The sequence below is a fragment of the Salmo trutta genome, chromosome 19 (genome assembly GCF_901001165.1).
Source record: "Salmo trutta chromosome 19, fSalTru1.1, whole genome shotgun sequence".
NCBI lineage: Eukaryota > Metazoa > Chordata > Actinopteri > Salmoniformes > Salmonidae > Salmo > Salmo trutta.
In genome coordinates, this window is record NC_042975.1 from 45,560,430 (window position 1) to 45,580,214 (window position 19,785).

Below are 19,785 nucleotides of genomic sequence, written 5' to 3' on the forward strand. Positions count from 1 at the left end.
CACAGCCATTTAACTCTGTAGCTGTTTTAAAATCACCAATGGTCTCATGGTGATGGCATTCCTGAGCAGTTTCCTTCCTGTCCTGCAGCTCAGTTCTGTATACTTGATGTGTCTAGATGGTTTAATACATCCACAGCATAATTATTAACTTGACCAGGCTTAAAGAGATATTCAATGTCTGATTTGTAATTGTTACCCATCTATCAGTCACTGTCCGTCTTTATGAGGCTTCAAAAAGCGAATGTCTTTGTAGTTTAATCTGTGCTTGAAATTCAATACTTGACTGAGGGACCGTACAGATGTTGTATGTATGAGTGACAGAGGAATGGGTAGTTATTCAAAAATGATGTCAAACCATATTATTTCACATGGTATCCCATGTAACTTATGTGATTTGTTAAACCAACTTTTACCCTTGAACTAATTGAATAATTGCCTAAACAAAGGGGGTGAATACTTATAAACCACTATAATTTGAATTTTCTTTTCACTTCGACATTGAGTATTTTGTTTAGATCATTGACAAAAAAAAACACAAATCTATTTCAAACCCACTTTGTAACGCAACAAAATGTGAACAATTCTGAAGTAAAGACATTTATTGAGAAAAGTTATGTCCCTCCTTTTCACTAAAACACAGCTGACACTCTTCATTTCTTTCTTTCCTTGAATTCAGTTAAGGAATACCTTTATTTTTTTTTTACTTAAACCACCAGCAGCCCCACACGCAGGCTGTATGCTTGACACCCCTGTTCTAGACTCAGGTAGTATATTTGATGTTGTGCTGTTCTTGGGTTCTGAAACATCAGATCTGCAAATAACAAGTCCTTCAAGGTGTTGCAACTTTTATTTGCCTGGTTTCCTTTGTTTTGACATTGTTTCGTTTCCATTGTTTGTTTCTTTGAGGATAGGTTTTTGTCAGCCTAGATGTAGACATTTTGACAGTGTTGTTTCATGTACTAAACTACAATTCATTAGTCCAAAATACATACCTGCATGCCCCATCCCCTCCAAAAGATTTATAACCAGCTGCCTGCTTTTGATAGTAAATGTATCACCCAGGTCCTCCCTCACACAAACGTACCTTTGAAGAAACCTGGAAACCGTTTATCATGTTCCCTCATTGCATAGCCAAGTCTCGGAGATGGAACCCTGCCTCAGTTTAGACCATCCATGGCCTGTTTTTCCATTGCATGTGTTTGCTTAACAGTTGCCTTTAACTCATGAAAAAAACGACTTATTTACTAATATATTTTATAAATGTGAGTTTCGTTATGTTGGCTGCTAAAATGACACATGAACCATCATGTTCGTGACTCAGAATCTGTGTTTACACAAGCAGCCCAATTCTGATCTGCCAATAATTAGCCTAGTCTTTGACCAATCAGATCAGACATTTTTGCCAATAATTGGGCAAAATATCAGAATTGGGCTGCCTGTGTAAACGCATCCAGAGCCCCAAAAGTAAGATTGGGGTCAGTTCAGATGTTGTTCCTGGCGGTCAAAGCTGAACTATTGCACTACGCAAACATCGTTTCCATTGAATTTATTAAATTAATCCAAACATACATTCCCAAAGCACATGAACGTTGTTTAATCTTATCCTGGGAATTTCTGGAGAGCCAGTTTCAATTGCTTACAGCGAGTTGGTTTATAATTTGTCAGAATACAGCCTGTCAAAGGGTATTCTCTTGCATCAACGGGTGTAGTAAGCCATGCAGCAATCAATAACACAGCTATGGCACTGGATCAGACACGTCATTTGATTCCAAAGTGTGCTTCCAGATTCAAGCCTTGCCAACGGCTGACCATTTTCTATCAATCACAATCGGAGAGCCTGAGTGACGTGTCAAAACCACAGGAAGCAAACCTATTACTCAAAGATAAAACAAGATACAGCTGAAATGCCACACCTGTATTTTCTACACAAACCAGTTACGTGATTGTTCATATATTGTGAATATTGAGCACGGTTCAACTTGGCTTTAACATGGTGTACAGAACACAATATATGAAAATAGATTTAATGAATAGACACGTTAAAACATTGAAGATCATATTCTACCAGCAAAAATATCATAGACATGTTTGTTTTGTACTGGTTCACCACAACATGAACCCTTCAATACTTGCAGAATTGTAACAAAATGTAAAAAAAAAAAACTAATATAAATGCTGCAATGATAAATTAGCTCTGATGGTACTTTGCAATGCAAGTGTATATATCTATTCAATTTGATCATATACAGTAATGTGGAAATTGATTGAAAAGCATGATAAAAAAAAAGAAAGTAGTACAGCATTCCACCAAATGATGGGACATCCATCCACGCTCTAGATTTTCTTCACTTGGGCCCACTAGCGGTTCTGGTGGGGGGGGGGGGGAGTACGAAATAATTTTTACATAACTAATTTTTGCTATCATTCTTTTTTTTTTTTTTTTACATCCGTTATTAGACAGTGGCAACGATGATGATTATGAACATGGTATTTTGCCTGCTAATGCCTGCAATGCAGTGAAGAAAACGATATGACAACAATAACGTCTAATGTAACTGGCCCCTCTAACAGTACAACTGGCCCCAGCTTGGCCCCCCCAGTTGAAATAGTCTAGAACCGCCACTGCTTGGGCCTCAAGCTCCTTATTCAGTGCAACAACATGAGTATGTCTGTCATTTCTTCTGGAAGAATCCCATAATAGAAGCCTGCTTAGTAGATTTATTAGAGGCTGCGGCAGCTTTCTTACTTCTCTTCTCCTCTTTTTTGCCAGTTGATGGTTTTGGTGGGTTTGGATTCTTCGGTGTTGGTTTACTGAACTTAAAGTCATCCTCAGTCTCGGAGTAGGATTCACTCTCATAGCCTTTCTCAGTCACTGGAAGGTAGACAATATTTAAATGATTTTCAGCTCAGACAGCCTATAGAATATATTTTTTATTTTGCATATAAAGAATGGATTTAGTAACTTTGGGGAATATACAGTACCAGTCAAAAGTTTGGACACATCTACTCATTCAAGGGTTTCTATATATTGTAGAGAAATAGTGAAGACATCAAAACTACGAAATGACACACATGGAATCATGTAATAACCAAAAAAAGTGTTAAAAGAAATCAAAATATATTTTATATTTGAGATTCTTCAAAGTAGACACCCGGTGCCTTTACAGCTTTGCACACTCTTGGCATTCTCTCAACCAGCTTCATGAGGTAGTCACCTGGAATGCATTTCAATTAACAGGTGTGCCTTGTTAAGTTAATTTGTGGAATTTCTTTCCTTCTTAATGCGTTCAGTTGTGTTGTGACAAGGTGGGGGGGTATACGGAAGATAGATGTAGAAAATTGTAAAAATAAAGAAAAACCCTGGAATGAGTAGGTGTGTCCAAACTTCTGACTGGTACTGTAAATAACCTTCATGTTTATGCCAGAGGACTTAGGCCTAAGCAAAATGTTTCCATGTAAAAGTTGAATAGAAACAAAACTCAAAACATAACTCAATAAATTACCAATGCATCCTTCGTCATCCACAAATGTGTGCGATTTCAAGACACGTCTCCTCTTCCTTCGTTTACAATCTGAAAGATCCTGCATGGATCGACAGGTAGTCGATCACAAATTGGTGATTAAAACTAAGTTAAACACGCTAATTATATATCCTGCAACGTCAACAGTTTAGTACCCAAATAAAATAGCAGTAAAATGTGAAAAGCTTACATCTGAATGGGAAACAGCAACTGGTTCTTTCTTTACTTGAATCTCAAGGCTTGGTGATGGGTCCCTCTTTTCTTGCAACTGTGGAGGAGAGTCTGGAATAACTGTTAACATAGAATAGTTCTGTTTTCAATCATGAAACAATTGAATAATGAAGTCCAGTGTGACTGTCGAGGGGAGCCCGAGCAATACGCTTCCCGTCCCTTTACAGCTGGCCTTACCCTCATCGTCACTACTGTCTGGCTCAGGCTTCTTTATCCTCCGTCTCTTCTTCCTCCGACTCTCGTTCTTCTCCTCTTCACTATCAGAATGTTCAAGACGCTTGGTCTTACTACCGAGAGGAAAATATCCTGTTAAAGCATACTCCGTTCAAAATGTCAATGTTCACCACAAAGACAAGATTTAAAAAAAAAGGTTTTGTTCTGAGATACTACACAACCATAGTGTCCCAAAAAATACTAACTTTTATAAATCGCTAAAGTACCCATTTTACTTTCGTTAGGACAAAAGTTGTATATTCATACAAGGACTCCTACCAGGTTTAATAGTACACACCTTGTAATATCTTTCTCAACCACAGAATCCTTTGCTAGTTCCTCCTTGACAGGAGTCTCTGCTTTAGGAGGTGGACTAGAGGGCTTCTCATCCACTGAGGAGGATGTCTGGGCTATTTCTACCTCTTCCTTGATGGATTTGTCAGGTTTTTCTGTGGTGGATATACAGGATTTATTTTAAGAGATTTAAAGGACAATAGTAGTATTTACATGTGAAACTATAGAAAGACATCCACCATATATATGATATGGGGTTGTTGAAATACTTACTGGCTGCTTGTTTCCCAAAGAAGTTACTCACAGGATTTGTCTTCGCAGCAGGTTTAGTTTTGGAGGTCTCAACCTACAACAACAAACAAATGTGACATTGCAAGTTAACATTACGTCTTGCAATTTTGAGCACATGTACACACTAACCTAAGAAACACAAACACATACCACAGGTGCATCCTCTTTCTGCTCCAATTTAATCTCTTTGCTTGAATCTTGACTCTTGGAGGCATTCTTGTTTGCAAACATTCCCATAATGCCTTTGGGCTGCTTGGAGGTGGGTTTAGAGGCCAGATTAGAATGGTTTGCTTTGATTTGCTCCGTCTCTGGTGGTGGGGCCTGTGTCGTCTCACAGGCCTGCTGCACCTCTGCCGAGGACATAGGCACCGCATCAGCACAACGAATTGCACTGTACCTGCAAATAGATATTATGTCCTGATAAATAGCCTAGGTCACTAAACCTTTGAATATTTCACCATAATTTCTCAAATCTATTATTTTCACTTTAAGTTTAAAGTGTAAGGACCGATGTACCTGCTGCAATTTCTTAGATTCTCCTTCACAGCGTCATAATCAGCACTGTACAGAGGACCACTGTCTTTCAGCACAGCCTTCTGAACACTGTACACGTGTACGCTGACCGTCAGGCTCATCTTTGACTTCGCATCTACAAAGGACGACAGATTATGTTTAGGTGACAATTTCAGAACACTTCATATTCATCTTGATGAGAAGGAAACACCATAACAAATCAAGTCAGGAAATGAGGCAGGTGAACAGATCCCTAGTAAATTAGTTGAATCTTTCCTTTCAAGCGCAATTTGATACACATCCATTGTAGATATGCCTTCAGAATGTATTCCTACCTTGACTTATTCCACATTTGTGTTACAGCCCAAATTCAAAATGGATTAAATATATTTTTCCCCACACATCTACACAAAATACCACATAATGATAAAGTGAAAACATTTAGATATTCCCTCAGAAACATTCACTTCTTGGTAAGCAACTCCAGTGTATATTTGGCCATGTGTTTTAGGTTATTGTCCTGCTGAAAGGTGAATTAATCTCCCGGTGTCTGGTGCAAAGCAGAGTGAACCAGGTTTTCCCTCAAGGATTTTCTCTGTGCTTAGCTCCATTCAGTTTATTTTTTATCCTGGAAAAACTCCCCAGTCCTTAACGATTACAAGCATACCCATAACACGATGCAGCCACCACTACGCTTGAAAATATGGAGAGTGGTACTGTGCAATGTGTTGTATTTTCCCCAAACATAACACTTTCTATTCAGGAAAATAAAAGTGAATTGCTTTGCCACATTTTTTTGCAGTATTACTTTTTATTCTCTACAGCCTTCCTTATTTTCAGTCTGACAATTAGGTTAGTATTGTGGAGTAACTACAATGTTGATCCATCCTCAGTTCTCTCCTATAACAGCCATTATACTCTGTAACCGTTTTAAAGTCACCATTGGCCTCATGGTGAAATTCCCAAGTGTTTTCTTTTCACCTGAATTTTTGTAGATACACCATCCACTGCTTTTTAAAAAAAAAAAAAAATTCTACCCAGCTACCAATAGGTGCCCTTCTTTGTGAGGCATTGGACAACCTCCCTGGTCTTTGCGGTTGAATCAGTGTTTGATATTCACTGCTCGACTGAGGGACCTAATTGTATGCGTGGGGTACAGAGATGAGGTAGTCGTTCAATGTTAAAGACTATTATTGCACAAAGAGTGAGTCCATGCAACTTATTATGCACATGTTTACTCCTGCTATAAACAAAAGGGGTTGAATACTTATTGACTGAAGACAGTTCAGCTTTATTTTTCATTAATTTGTCAAAATAACAAAAAGCATAATTCCACTTTGACACTATGGGGTATTGTGTGTAGAACTGAGACAAAAAAAATAAAATCGCAATTTAATACATTTTAAATTCAGGTTGTAACACAAAATGTGGAAAAAGACAAGGAGTGTGAATACCTTCTGAAGACACTGATACGATACTGATTGTTTCAAACAATCTGGTTTGATTTAGCTTTTTGTCGCCCCCACTGATTAACTTGTAATTTTAGCAACAGCAAAAATAGTTTGAGCTAGTAATATGTCAATATCTTTATATTGGCTTTGTCATAGCGCATCACTAATGTATTTCAAAATCACCTTTTTATTTCAGCGGGCTCTCTTTGAAAAAACTTGAAGCCAATTCACAATGATAATGGGCTGGATGCTAATATGGGAAAACTGCTGAATGATCAGAGAAATTATAGATAAAGCTTTTCTTTTAGGCTATTTACAGAAAAAGAAGTCCTGGACGCTTTGCTAGAAATAGGCAAGAAATCCACAGGGGCCGACCAATTGGATCCCTGCTTTAGTGTGCGGGGCCCATCATTGTTGGCTTAACATCCCACATTTAACATTGTTATCACGAGAAGAAAAAGCTACAAAAAAAGTAGAGAAATCAGCTTGTGCTGCCACTCCATAAGGGCGGGGATAGTAAAGATCTTACAACATTATCGCCCCACTTCAAGGCTTCCTTGTCTAGCTAAGATTATTGAATATTTAGTAAAATGTACAATTTTGCTCTTTTTGTATCTGAGAAATGTATTTAGAATGTAAACCAATCAGGGTTTAGGCCTGCGTCCTTCACCTCTCCCGAGTCCATATGGGAGTTGCAGCGACGAGACAAGACTGTAACTACCAATTAGATACCACAAAAAATGTGGAGAAAAAGGTGGGTAAAATAAAAATAGCTTTCCTCAATCTTCACACAATACAAAAACAAGTTGTTTGACATTTTGGAAAATGTATTACAAATAAAAACTTAAATATATATATTTTTTAATGTAAGTATTCAGACCCTTTGCTATGAGACTCAAAATTGAGGTCAGGTGTATCCTGTTTCCATTGATCATCCTTGAGATGTTTCTACAACTTGATTGGAATCCACCTGTGGTAAATTCAATTGATTGGATATGATTTGGAAAGGCACACACAGGTCTATATAAAGGTCCCACAGTTGACAATGCATGTCAGAGCAAAAACCAAGCCATGAGGTCGAAGGAACTGTCCGTAAAGCTCCGAGACAGGATTGTGTCGAGACACAGATCTGGGGAAGGGCACGAAAAAAATTCTGCAGCATTGAAGGTCCCCAAAAACACAGTGGCCTTCATCATTCTTAAATGGAAGAAGTTTGGAACTAGAGGTCGACCGATTAATCGGAATGGCCGATTAATTAGGGCCAATTTCAAGTTTTCATAACAATCGGAAATCAGAATATTTGGATGCCGATTTGGCCGTTTTTTTTTAACCTTTATTTAACTAGGCAAGTCAGTTAAGAACACATTCTTATTTTCAATGACGGCCTAGGAACGGTGGGTTAACTGCCTTGTTCAGGGGCAGAACGACAGATTTTTACCTTGTCAGCTCGGGGATTCAAACTTGCAACCTTGCGGTTAACTAGTCCAATGCTCTAACCACATGCTTTACATTGCACTCCACGAGGAGCCTGCCTGTTACGCGAATGCAGTAAGAAGCCAAGCTAAGTTGCTAGCTAGCATTAAACTTATCTTAGAAAAAACAATCAATCATAATCACTAGTTAACTACACATGGTTGATGATATTACTAGTTTATCTAGCCTGTCCTGCGTTGCATATAATCGCTTAGGTACACGTTGCTCCAACCATAAAAATCAATACACAAGTATATATTTTTAAACCTGCATATTTAGTTAATATTGCCTGCTAACATGAATTTCTTTTAACTAGGGAAAATGTGTCACTTCTCTTGCAAACAGAGTCAGGGTATATGCAGCAGTTTGGGCCGCCTGGCTCGTTGCGAACTGTGAAGACTATTTCTTCCTAACAAAGACAGCCGACGTCGCCAAACGGGGGATGATTTAACAAAAGCGCATTTGCTTTGATTATGATTTAATAGAGCAGTCTGACTGAGCGATGGTAGGCAGCAGCAGGCTCGTAAGCGTTCATTCAAACAGCACTTTCGTGCGTTTGCCAGCAGCCCTTCGCAGTGCATTGCGAAGGGCTGCATTGCGAAGGGCTGTTTATGACTTCAAGCCTGTCAACTCTCAAGATTAGGCTGGTGTAACCGATGTGAAATGGCTAGCTAGTTAGTGGGGTGCGTGCTAATAGCGTTTCAAACGTCACTCGCTCTGAGACTTGGAGTAGTTTTTCCCCTTGCTCTACATGGGTAACGCTGCTTCGAGGGTGGCTGTTGTCGATGTGTTCCTGGTTCGAGCCCAGGTAGGAGCGAGGAGAGGGATGGAAGCTATACCGTTACACTGGCAATACTAAAGTGCCTATAAGAACATCCAATAGTCAAAGGTATATGAAATACAAATCGTATAGAGAGAAATAGTCCTATAATTCCTATAATAACTACAACCTAAAACTTCTTACCTGGGAATATTGAAAACTCATGTTAAAAGGAACCACCAGCTTTCATATGTTCTCATGTTCTGAGCAAGGAACTTAAACGTTAGCTTTTTTACATGGCACATATTGCACTTTTACTTTCTTCTCCAACACTTTGTTTTTGCATTATTTAAACCAAATTGAACGTTTCATTATTTATTTGAGGCTAAATTGATTTTATTGATGTATTATATTAAATAAAAATAAGTGTTCATTCAGTATTGTTGTAATTATTACAAATAAATAAATGGCATAAAAAAAAAAAATTATATATATATATATATACACATACATACATACATATACATATATATATATATATATATATATATATATATATATATATATATATATATATATATATACATACATACATACATACATACATACATACATATATATATATATATATATAAATAAATACAAATCGGCCGATTAATTGGTATCGGCCTTTTTGTTTGGGCCTCCAATAATCGGCATTGAAAAATCATAATCGGTCGACCTCTATTTGGAACCACCAAGACTCTTCCTAGAGCTGGCCGACTGGCCAAACTGAGGAATCGAAGGAGAAGAGCCTTGGTCAGGGAGGTGACCAAGAACCCGGTGGTTACTCTGACAGAGCTCCAGAGTTCCTCTGTGGAGATGGGAAAACCATCCGGAAGGACAAGCACCTCTGCAGCACTCCACCAATCACACCTTTATGGTAGAGTGGCCAGACAGAAGCCACGCCCGCAGTAAAAGGCACATGACAGGACTGTTTTGCTATCACAGACTTGTAACATGTTCTGGGATTCTTCCGATGGCATTGAGGAGTACACCACATCAGTCACTGGCTTTATCAATAAGTGCATCAAGGACGTCATCCCCACAGTGACTGTACCTACATACCCCAACCAGAAGCCATGGATTACAGGCAACATTCGCAGGACTCTAACCCGGAAGCTTATAAGAAATCCTGCTATGCCCTGCGACTAACCATCAAACAGGCACGCGTCAATACAGGGCTAAGATTGAATCATACTACACCGGCTCTGACGCTCGTCTTATGTGGCAGGGATTTCAAACTATTAGACTCCAAAGAGAAGCACAGCCGCGAGCTGCCCAGTGACACGAGCCTACCAGACGAACTAAATCACGTCTATGCTCGCTTCGAGGCAGGCAACACTGAGGCATGCATGAGAGCATCAGCTGTTCCGGACGACTGTGTGATCATGCTCTCCGTAGCCGACGTGAGTAAGACCTTTAAACAGGTCAACATTCACAAGGCTGCGGGGCCAGACAGATCATCAGGACGTGTGCTGACCAACTGGCAGGTGTCTTCACTGACATTTTCAACATGTCCCTGATTGAGTCTGTAATACCAACATGTTTCAAGCAGACCACCATAGTCCCTGTGCTCAAGACCTTGAAGGCAACCTGCCTAAATGACTACAGACCCGTAGCACTCACGTCCGTAGCCATAAAGTGCTTTGAAAGGCTGGTAATGGCTCACCTCAACACCATAATCCCAGAACCCTAGACCCACTCCAATTTGCATAACCGCTCAAACAGATCCACAGATGATGCAATCTCTATAGCACTTCACACTGCCCTTTCCCACCTGGACAAAAGGAACACCTATGTGAGAATGCTATTCATTGACTACAGCTTAGCGTTTAACACCATAGTACCCTCAAAGCTCATCACTAAGCTAAGGATCATGGGACTAAGCACCTCCCTCTGCAACTGGATCCTGGACTTTCTGACGGGCCGCCCCCAGGTGGTGAGGGTAGGCACCAACACATCTGCCACGCTGATCCTCAACACTGGAGCCCCCCAGGGGTGTGTGCTCAGTCCCCTCCTGTACTCCCTGTTCACCCACGACCGCATGGCCAGGCACGACTCCAACACAATCATTAAGTATGCAGATGACAACAGTGGCAGGCCTGATCACCGACAACGACGAGACAGCCTATAGGGAGGTCAGAGACCTGGCCGGGTGGTGACAGAATAACTACCTATCCCTCAACGTAACCAAGACTAAGGAGATGATTGTGGACTACAGGAAAAGGAGGACAAAGCACGTCCCATTCTCATCGACGGGGCTGTAGTGGAGCAGGTTGAGAGCTTCAAGTTCCTTGGTGTCCACATCACCAACAAAGTAGAATGGTCCAAACACACCAAGACAGTTACATTTTTACATTTTAGTCATTTAGCAGACGCTCTTATCCAGAGCGACTTACAGCAGTGAAGGCATACATTTCTTTTTTCCCCCGTACTGGTCCCCCGTGGGAATCGAACCCACAACCCTGGCGTTGCAAACACCATGCTCTACCAACTGAGCCACACGGGACTTAGGGTGTGAAGAGGGCACGACAAAGCCTATTCCCCCTCAGGAAACGAAAAAGATTTGGCATGGGTCCTGAGATCCTCAAAAGGTTCTACAGCTGCAATGTTGAGAGCATTATGACTGGTTGCATCACTGCCTGGTACGGCAATTGCTTGGCCTCCGACCTCAAGGCACTACAGAGGGTAGTGTGTACGGCCCAGTACATCACTGGGGCTAAGCTGCCTGCCATCCAGGACCTCTACACCAGGCGGTGTCAGAGGAAGGCCCTAAAAATTGGCAAAGACCCCAGCCAAAGACTGTTATCTCTACTACCGCATGGCAAGCGGTACCAGAGTGCCAAGTCTAGGACAAAAACAGTTTTTACACTCAAGCCATAAGACTCCTGAACAGGTAATCAAGTGGCTACCCGGACTATTTACGCTGTTGCTACTCTCTGTTTATCATATATGCATAGTCACTAACTATACATTCATGTACATACTACCTCAATTGGCCCGACCAACCAGTGCTCCCACACATTGGCTAACCGGGCTATCTGAATTGTGTCCCGCCACCCACCACCCTCTTTTACGCTACTGCTACTTTCTGTTCATCATATATGCATAGTCACTTTAATCATATCTCATATCTACATGTACATACTACCTCAATCAGCCCGACTAACCGGTGTCTGTATGTAGCCTCGCTACTGTATATAGCCTCGCTACTGTTATTTTTCACTGTCGTTTTTATTTCTTTACTTACCCATTGTTCACCTAATACCTTTTTTGCACTATTGGTTAGAGCCTGTAAGTAAGCATTCCACTGTAAGGTGTACACCTGTTGTATTCGGCGCACGTGACAAATAAACTTTAATTTGATTTGACATGACAGCCCGCTTGGAGTTTGCCAAAAGGCACCTAAAGGACTCTGACCATGCGAAACAAGATTCTCTGGTTTGATGAAACCAAGATTCAACTCTTTGGCCTGAATGCCAAGCATCACGTCTGGAGGAAACCTAGCACTAACCCTACGGTGAAGCATGGTGGTGGCAGCATCATGCTGTGGGGATGTTTTTTAGCGGCAGGGACTGGGAGACTAGTCAGGAATGAGGGAAAGATTTACAGAGCAAAGTACAGCGAGATCCTTGATGAATACCTGCTCCAGAGCACTCAGGACCTCAGACTTGGGTGAAGGTTCACCTTCCAACAGGACAACAATCCTAAGCACACAGCCAAAACAACGCAGGAGTGGCTTCGGGACAAGTCTCTGAATGTCCTTGAGTGGCCCAGCCAGAGCCCAGACTTGCACCCAATCAAACATCTCTGTAGAGACCTGAAAATAGCTGTGCAGCGACACTCCCCATCCAACCTGACAGAGCTCAAGAGGCTCTGCAGAGAAGCATGGGATAAACTCCCCAAATACAGGTGTGCCAAGCTTGTAGCATCATACCCAAGGAGACCCGAGGATGTAATCGCTGCCAAAGATGCTTCAACAAAGTACTGAGTAAAGGGTCTGAATACTTACGTAAATGTGATATTTCAGTATTTAATAAATTAGCAAAAAATTCTAAACCTGTTTTTGCTTTGTCATTATGGGGTAGCGTGTGTAGATTGATAAGGAAAAACATTTATTTAATACATTTTTGAATAAGCCTGTAATGTAACAAAATGAGGAAAACGTTAAGATGCCTGAATACTTTCCGAATGCACTGTATATGCGGATGATACTAGTATGCATGCCATTGCCCCGACTGTTGATCTGGCTGTGTCAAAACTAGTCAGATTTTATAGCTGTGCGGGAATCCCTTGACGATTTAAAACTTGTGCTTAATACGGGCAAAACAAAATATGTTTTTAAACTCTCATAACAATGTTTCAGATGAACTACATGTTCACTCATTAGATGGCTCACCAATCACACCTGTTGCCGCATATAAATACTTAGGCATTAGGATCAGTGGAGGACAGCTCATAATAATGGCTGGAACGGGGCTGATAGAATGGCATCCAACACATAAAAACCATGTGTTTGATACCATTCCACTGATTCCACTCCAACCATTACCAACGAGCCAGTTCTCCCCAATTAAAGTGTCACCAACCTTCTTTGATTTGGATTGATATGGAGTTGACGTTTAAAAAATATGTAATAAAAAAAAAACATATAGATGACCTGGTTAAGAAGCCAAGATTTAAAGTTGGCTTTTCTACCTAAACAGATCATGCCTCTAAGCAGTAGGAAACAGATTATTCAGTCAATCTTTATCTGTTCGTGATTAAGGTGATATTATTTATCAAAGTGCAGCTGCTACAACTCTTAAACCTTTGGATGCCCTTTTTTGATACTCACCACTGCATCAAAAGGTTGGCTGGACTTTGCTAAAGACCCGTCGAGCTCTACATTGTTTATAAGGCCCTACTTCATAAACGTCCGTCTTATCGAACTATGCTGTTGAAGTATATGTATCGGAGTTGCTTAACCCGTTCACATAATTGGTTAACACGAGGTTCCTAAGGTCTCTGACTACATAAGTCTACTTTTAATTTTAATGCACCGTATTCCTGGAACAAAATTCAAAATACATTTCATGTTGATGTTCTGGTGCCATTGGGGCAATTTAAAGCTTTGATTGGGGACTTATTTGGGGAGGAATGTAACTATTTTTCTGGTTGATTTGTGATGTTTTATCTGTGCTTCCCATGACTGTTTTTACACACACACAAGTTTGGACACCTACTCATTCAAGGGTTTTTCTTTATTTTTACTATTTTCTACATTGTAGAATAATAGTGAAGACATCAAAACTATGAAAACACATATGGAATCATGTAGTAACCAACAAAAAAAAGTGTTAAATCAAAATATATTGTAGATTCTTCAAAGTAGCCACCCTTTGCCTTGATGAAAGCTTTGCACACTCTTGGCATTCTCGCAACAAGCTTCCCACATATGCCGAGCACTTGTTGGCTGCTTTTCCTTCACTCTGTGGTCCTACTCATCCCAAACCATGTCAATTGGTTGGGTGATTGTGGTGGCCAGGTCATCTGATGGTGTACTGCATCACTCACCTTCTTTGGTCAAATAGCCCTTACACAACCTGGTGGTGTGTTTTGGGTCATTGTCCTGTTGGAAAAACAAATGATAGTCCCACTAAGAGCAAACCAGATGGGATGGCGTATCGCTGCAGAATACTGTGGTAGCCATGCTGGTTACGTGTGCCTTGAATTCGAAATAAATCAGATTTATTTGGGCTGCAATCTGGGGTGCAGTTAATTTCCGATTTCTGAGGCTGGTAACTCTAATGAACTTATCCTCTGCAGCAGAGGTAACTCTGGGTCTTCCTTTCCTGTGGCAGTCCTCATGAGAGCCAGTTCCATAATAGCGCTTGATGGTTTTTGAGACTGCACTTGAAGAAACTTTCAAAGTTCTTGAAATTTTCCAGATTGACTGACCTTTGTGACTTAAAGTAACGACGGACTGTCGTTTATTTTTGCTTATTTGAGCCGTTCTTGAAATAATATGGACTTGGTCTTTTACCAAATACAGCTATCTTCTGTATACCAGCCCTACCTGTCACAACACAACTGATTGGCTCAAACGCATTAAGGACAGAAATTCCACAAATTAACTTTTAACAAGGCACACCTGTTAATTGAAATGCATTCCATGTGACTACCTCATGAAGCAGTTGATGTCTTCACTATTATTCTACAATGTAGAAAATAGTATAAATAAATAAAAGTCCTTGAATGAGTAGGTGTCCAAACTTGACTAGTACTGTGTGTATATTAGAGGTCGACAGGTTATGATTTTTCAACGCCGATACGGATTATTGGAGGACCAAAAAAAGCCGATATATCTATCTTATCTATGTGTGTAATAACGACAATTACAACAACACTGAATGAACAATGAACACTTATTTTAAGTTAATATAATACATAAATAAAATCAATTTAGTCTCAAATAAATAATGAAACGTTCAATTTGATTTAAATAATGCAAAACCAGTGTTGGAGAAGAAAGTAAAAGCCCAATATGTGCCATGTAAAAAAGCTAACGTTTAAGTTCCTTGCTCAGAACATGAGAACATATGAAAGCTGGTGGTTCCTTTTAACATGAGTCTTCAATATTCCCAGGTAAGAAGTTTTAGGTTGTAGTTATGATAGGACTATTTCTCTCTATACCATTTGTATTTCATAGACCTTTGACTATTGGATGTTCTCATAGGCACTGTAGTATTGCCAGCCTAATCTCGGGAGTTGATAGGCTTGAAGTCATAAACAGCGTTGTGCTTCAAGCATTGCGAAGAGCTACTGGCAAACGCAGGAAAGTGCTGTTTGAATAAATGCTTACGAGCCTGCTGCTGCCTACCACCGCTCAGTCAGACTGCTCTATCAAATATAAAACCATAGACTTAATTATAATATCCTGCTCAAAAAAATAAAGGGAACACTTAAACAACACAATGTAACTCCAAGTCAATCACACTTCTGTGAAATCAAACTGTCCACTTAGGAAGCAACACTGATTGACAATAAATTTCACATGCTGTTGTGCAAATGGAATAAACAACAGGTGGAAATTATAGGCAATTAGCAAGACACCCCCAATAAAGGAGTGGTTCTGCAGGTGGTGACCACAGACCACTTCTCAGTTCCTATGCTTCCTGGCTGATGTTTTGGTCACTTTTGAATGCTGGCGGTGCTTTCACTCTAGTGGTAGCATGAGACGGAGTCTACAACCCACACAGGTGGCTCAGGTAGTGCAGCTCATCCAGGATGGCACATCAATGCGAGCTGTGGCAAGAAGGTTTGCTGTGTCTGTCAGCGTAGTGTCCAGAGCATGGAGGCGCTACCAGGAGACAGGCCAGTACATCAGGAGACGTGGAGGAGGCCGTAGGAGGGCAACAACACAGCAGCAGGATCGCTACCTCCGCCTTTGTGCAAGGAGGAGCACTACCAGAGCCCTGCAAAATGACCTCCAGCAGGCCACAAATGTGCATGTGTCTGCTCAAACGGTCAGAAACAGACTACATGAGGGTGGTATGAGGGCCCGACGTCCACAGGTGGGGGTTGTGCTTACAGCCCAACACCGTGCAGGACGTTTGGCATTTGCCAGAGAACACCAAGATTGGCAAATTCGCCACTGGCGCCCTGTGCTCGTCACAGATGAAAGCAGGTTCACACTGAGCACATGTGAGTCTGGAGACGCCGTGGAGAACGTTCTGCTGCCTGCAACATCCTCCAGCATGACCGGTTTGGCGGTGGGTCAGTCATGGTGTGGGGTGGCATTTCTTTGGGGGGCCGCACAGCCCTCCATGTGCTCGCCAGAGGTAGCCTGACTGCCATTAAGTACCGAGATGAGATCCTCAGACCCCTTGTGAGACCATATGCTGGTGTGGTTGGCCCTGGGTTCCTCCTAATGCAAGACAATGCTAGACCTCATGTGGCTGGAGTGTGTCAGCAGTTCCTGCAAGAGGAAGGCATTGATGCTATGGACTGGCCCGCCCGTTCCCCAGACCTGAATCCAATTGAGCACATCTGGAACATCATGTCTCGCTCCATCCACCAACACCACGTTGCACCACAGACTGTCCAGGAGTTGGCGGATGCTTTAGTCCAGGTCTGGGAGGAGATCTCTGAGTAGACCATCCGCCATCTCATCAGGAGCATGCCCAGGCGTTGTAGGGAGGTCATACAGGCACATTGAGGCCACACACACTACTGAGCCTCATTTTGACTTGTTTTAAGGACATTACATCAAAGTTGGATCAGCCTGTAGTGTGGTTTTCCACTTTAATTTTGAGTGTGACTCCTAATCCAGACTTCCATGGGTTGATAAATTGGATTTCCAATGATTATTTTTGTGTGATTTTGTTGTCAGCACATTCAACTATGTAAAGAAAAAAGTATTTAATAAGATTATTTCATTCATTCAGATCTAGGATGTGTTATTTTAGTGTTCCCTTTATTTTTTTGAGCAGTGTATAATAAACACACAGAAATACGAGCCTTAGGTCATTAATATGGTCAAATCCGGAAACTATAATTTCGAAAACAAAACGTTTATTCTTTCAGTGAAATACTGAACCATTCTGTATTTTATCGAACGGGTGGCAACCCTAAGTCTAAATATTGCTGTTACATTGCACAACCTTCAATATTATGTCATAATTTAGTAAAATTCCGGCAAATTAATTACGGTCTTTGTTAAGAAGAAATGGTCTTCACACAGTTCGCAACAAGCCAGGCGACCCAAACTGCTGCATATACCCTGACTCTGCTTACACTGAACACAAGAGAAGTGACACAATTTCAGGCACCGCATTGATTATATGCAGCACAGGACAAGATAGTTAAACTAGTAATATCATCAACCACGTGTAGTTAACTAGTGATTATGTTAAGATTGATTGTTTTTTTATAAGATAAGTTAAATGCTAGCTAGCAATTTACCATGGTGCCTTGCTGCCTGCACTCGTGTAACAGGTGGTCAGCCTACCATGCAGTCTCCTCGTGGATTGCAATATAATCAGCCATAATTGGCGATTGTTATGAAAACTTGAAATCGGCCCTAATTAAATCAGCCATTCCAAATATATATATATTTGTATTTTTTGAAGGGGGTGTATAATGTGTATATTCATGTTGTATCATACAGGGCACATTTGAAAAAAAAATACCTAGGTGTCAATAGGTCTTCCCTGGTCAAATAAAAGGCTAAACACAACAACAGCAAAATTCTAACACAGCTTTAGATTTCACCCAGTCTCAAAAGTTTGAGACTTCACCCAGTTTTGATCATTTGGAACTTGCAAAATGATTGCTGTCCTTGTCATGAAATTACAACTTTACCCTGTTCATGTAAAAATGACCAAATGCACTTGTAGATCAATGTCATACTCATTCACACGCATAAAGGTTTGATAGGCTACAGAAGGAGAGGACGCATCAATTCAGTCAACAGATTTGAGGTATTTCAGAATAAGGCAGAAAGAAAATGATTCATAGCTTTTGAATCAGTTTTCTGACCAATGAATACTTCATTCGGATCGGTTTGGACTCCAGCGGACCGATGCGCTCATATATTAAACATTTGAAACGGTATCGATGCATATCGGTGAATTGTTAAATCCTTACAACTTACCCTCCAGCTGATCCTCTCGCACTACCGACACCTTGTGACTCTGAAAAGAAAGCATTAAAAAAAAACATTGAAAAGACCTAAGCACTGCGTAAAACACTGGAACTAAAACAATGCAAGAATCTTATGTCCAAATAGGCTTATGCCATGTTCTGAAGGGGCATGGTGAGCAGTTGTGTGCATTGTGCATAAAAATGGGCATTTTGGCTTGTTCTCTTACCGTGGTACCATTCTCAACAAACTTCCCAGACACAAGGTAGGTAGCATGGAGCCGAGCAGAGCCTTCTTTCCTCTTTTGATCCAAGTAATGGTAGAGCATTCTGAAATAGACACATTGTGATGGACCCATAGTGGTTTAAACAACAAAACGTTGGAGGGCAAGTAATATGGGTGGTTCTGGATAACGTTACTCACTGTTTGGCTAGGTTGACATGGACCCCAAGGGTGAGACTCAGCCATTTGTAGGTCACCTGTTTGAACACACACAAGGGAACACAACAGTCTGTTGTCAACATAGATGTGGCCGGGATGCATTCAACTCGGTTAACCCAGAACTAAAGTATTGCGTAATTGGTCAGACGTTTACGCAGCTAACGTGGTCTGTCCACGAGAGATTAGGGATGCATAACTAACTACAGTACCTAACTAACAACGTAACTTACAACAATGTATTTAACCCTGACAACTTTGTAAGTTCTGGTGTATTCCTATCTTCTAGGATTGCAGCTCCAACCTTCCCCAATTCAACCAACTGTAGCTAGTCTCAAAATGTGGGGCCTGATGATGCTGTCCAAACCCACTGCACCATTCAAGCTGGGCGAGTGATGGCTAAAGTTAGCTAGCTAGCCTGAGCACAGTCAGATAGCTACTGTAGCTAACTTCTATTGGCCCCAGCAGCTAGCTAACAGTAGGTGGATAGATCGAGATATATTAGTTAACTAGGTGACTTACGATTTTATTCTGGTCGTTGACAAATTCATCAATATTATCCAAGTAAAGGTCATCCATTGTGCAATGTATGTAGCTAACGAGTCGATAGCTCTTCTACCTCAGTTTCTGTTTCAGGCGGGAAGGGAAGACACTGACGTCACTGACGCGCTTTATTTACTTTCTTGTGGGATATGTTCAAGAACATCAAGTGTTCGGGGTCTGTGCATTGCATTTGTACAGAATCACCATGACACACAAAGTTGATGCTATATCACATTGGCCCCTTGAAAGACGGACAGTTTTATAAACTCATTTATTAACACAGATTTTATTGATACCCATCTGAATTACAAAAGTATTCCACAAGCCTGGATGACAGCCCGGACGTTTGCAAGATCCACTGTCACCCTCTTGTCAAGGTTGAATAAAGTT

The 19,785-nt window shown here is 40.9% G+C and overlaps 1 protein-coding gene across 3 annotated transcripts; it reads right to left on the bottom strand.

Annotated features, from left to right (window-relative positions):
• Positions 1 to 2,476: 2,476 nt before the first annotated feature.
• pold3 (polymerase (DNA-directed), delta 3, accessory subunit) lies at positions 2,477 to 19,508 on the bottom strand. 3 transcript variants are annotated; one of them, XM_029701270.1, is made up of 12 exons: positions 19,375 to 19,508; positions 18,838 to 18,893; positions 18,644 to 18,743; positions 18,427 to 18,466; positions 5,067 to 5,199; positions 4,701 to 4,947; positions 4,533 to 4,605; positions 4,264 to 4,414; positions 3,930 to 4,039; positions 3,712 to 3,803; positions 3,504 to 3,582; positions 2,477 to 2,872 (listed from the first exon to the last, which is right to left on the bottom strand). In XM_029701270.1, exons 1-12 carry the CDS (start codon positions 19,429 to 19,431, stop codon positions 2,673 to 2,675), a joined length of 1,338 nt encoding a protein of 445 aa, XP_029557130.1. In that variant the 5' UTR covers positions 19,432 to 19,508; the 3' UTR covers positions 2,477 to 2,672. The 3 variants fall into 3 exon arrangements, with proteins under 3 accessions (XP_029557130.1, XP_029557131.1, XP_029557129.1); XM_029701271.1 differs by having other exon boundaries at positions 3,748 to 3,812; XM_029701269.1 differs by having other exon boundaries at positions 3,712 to 3,812; positions 19,375 to 19,507.
• Positions 19,509 to 19,785: the final 277 nt, after the last annotated feature.

What these genes read in the sequence shown, in the direction of transcription:
- pold3 (XM_029701269.1), bottom strand. Translation starts at nt 19,431, where the DNA reads ATGGATGACCTTTACTTGGATAATATTGATGAATTTGTCAACGACCAG. An exon ending in GCGAGAGGATCAGCTGGAGG is followed by an intron (nt 5,200 to 18,426) that starts GTAAGTTGTAAG and finishes CGTCCTTTGTAG; the next exon opens with ATGCGAAGTCAAAGATGAGC. An exon ending in GTTGAGAAAGATATTACAAG is followed by an intron (nt 4,040 to 4,263) that starts GTGTGTACTATT and finishes TCCTCTCGGTAG; the next exon opens with TAAGACCAAGCGTCTTGAAC.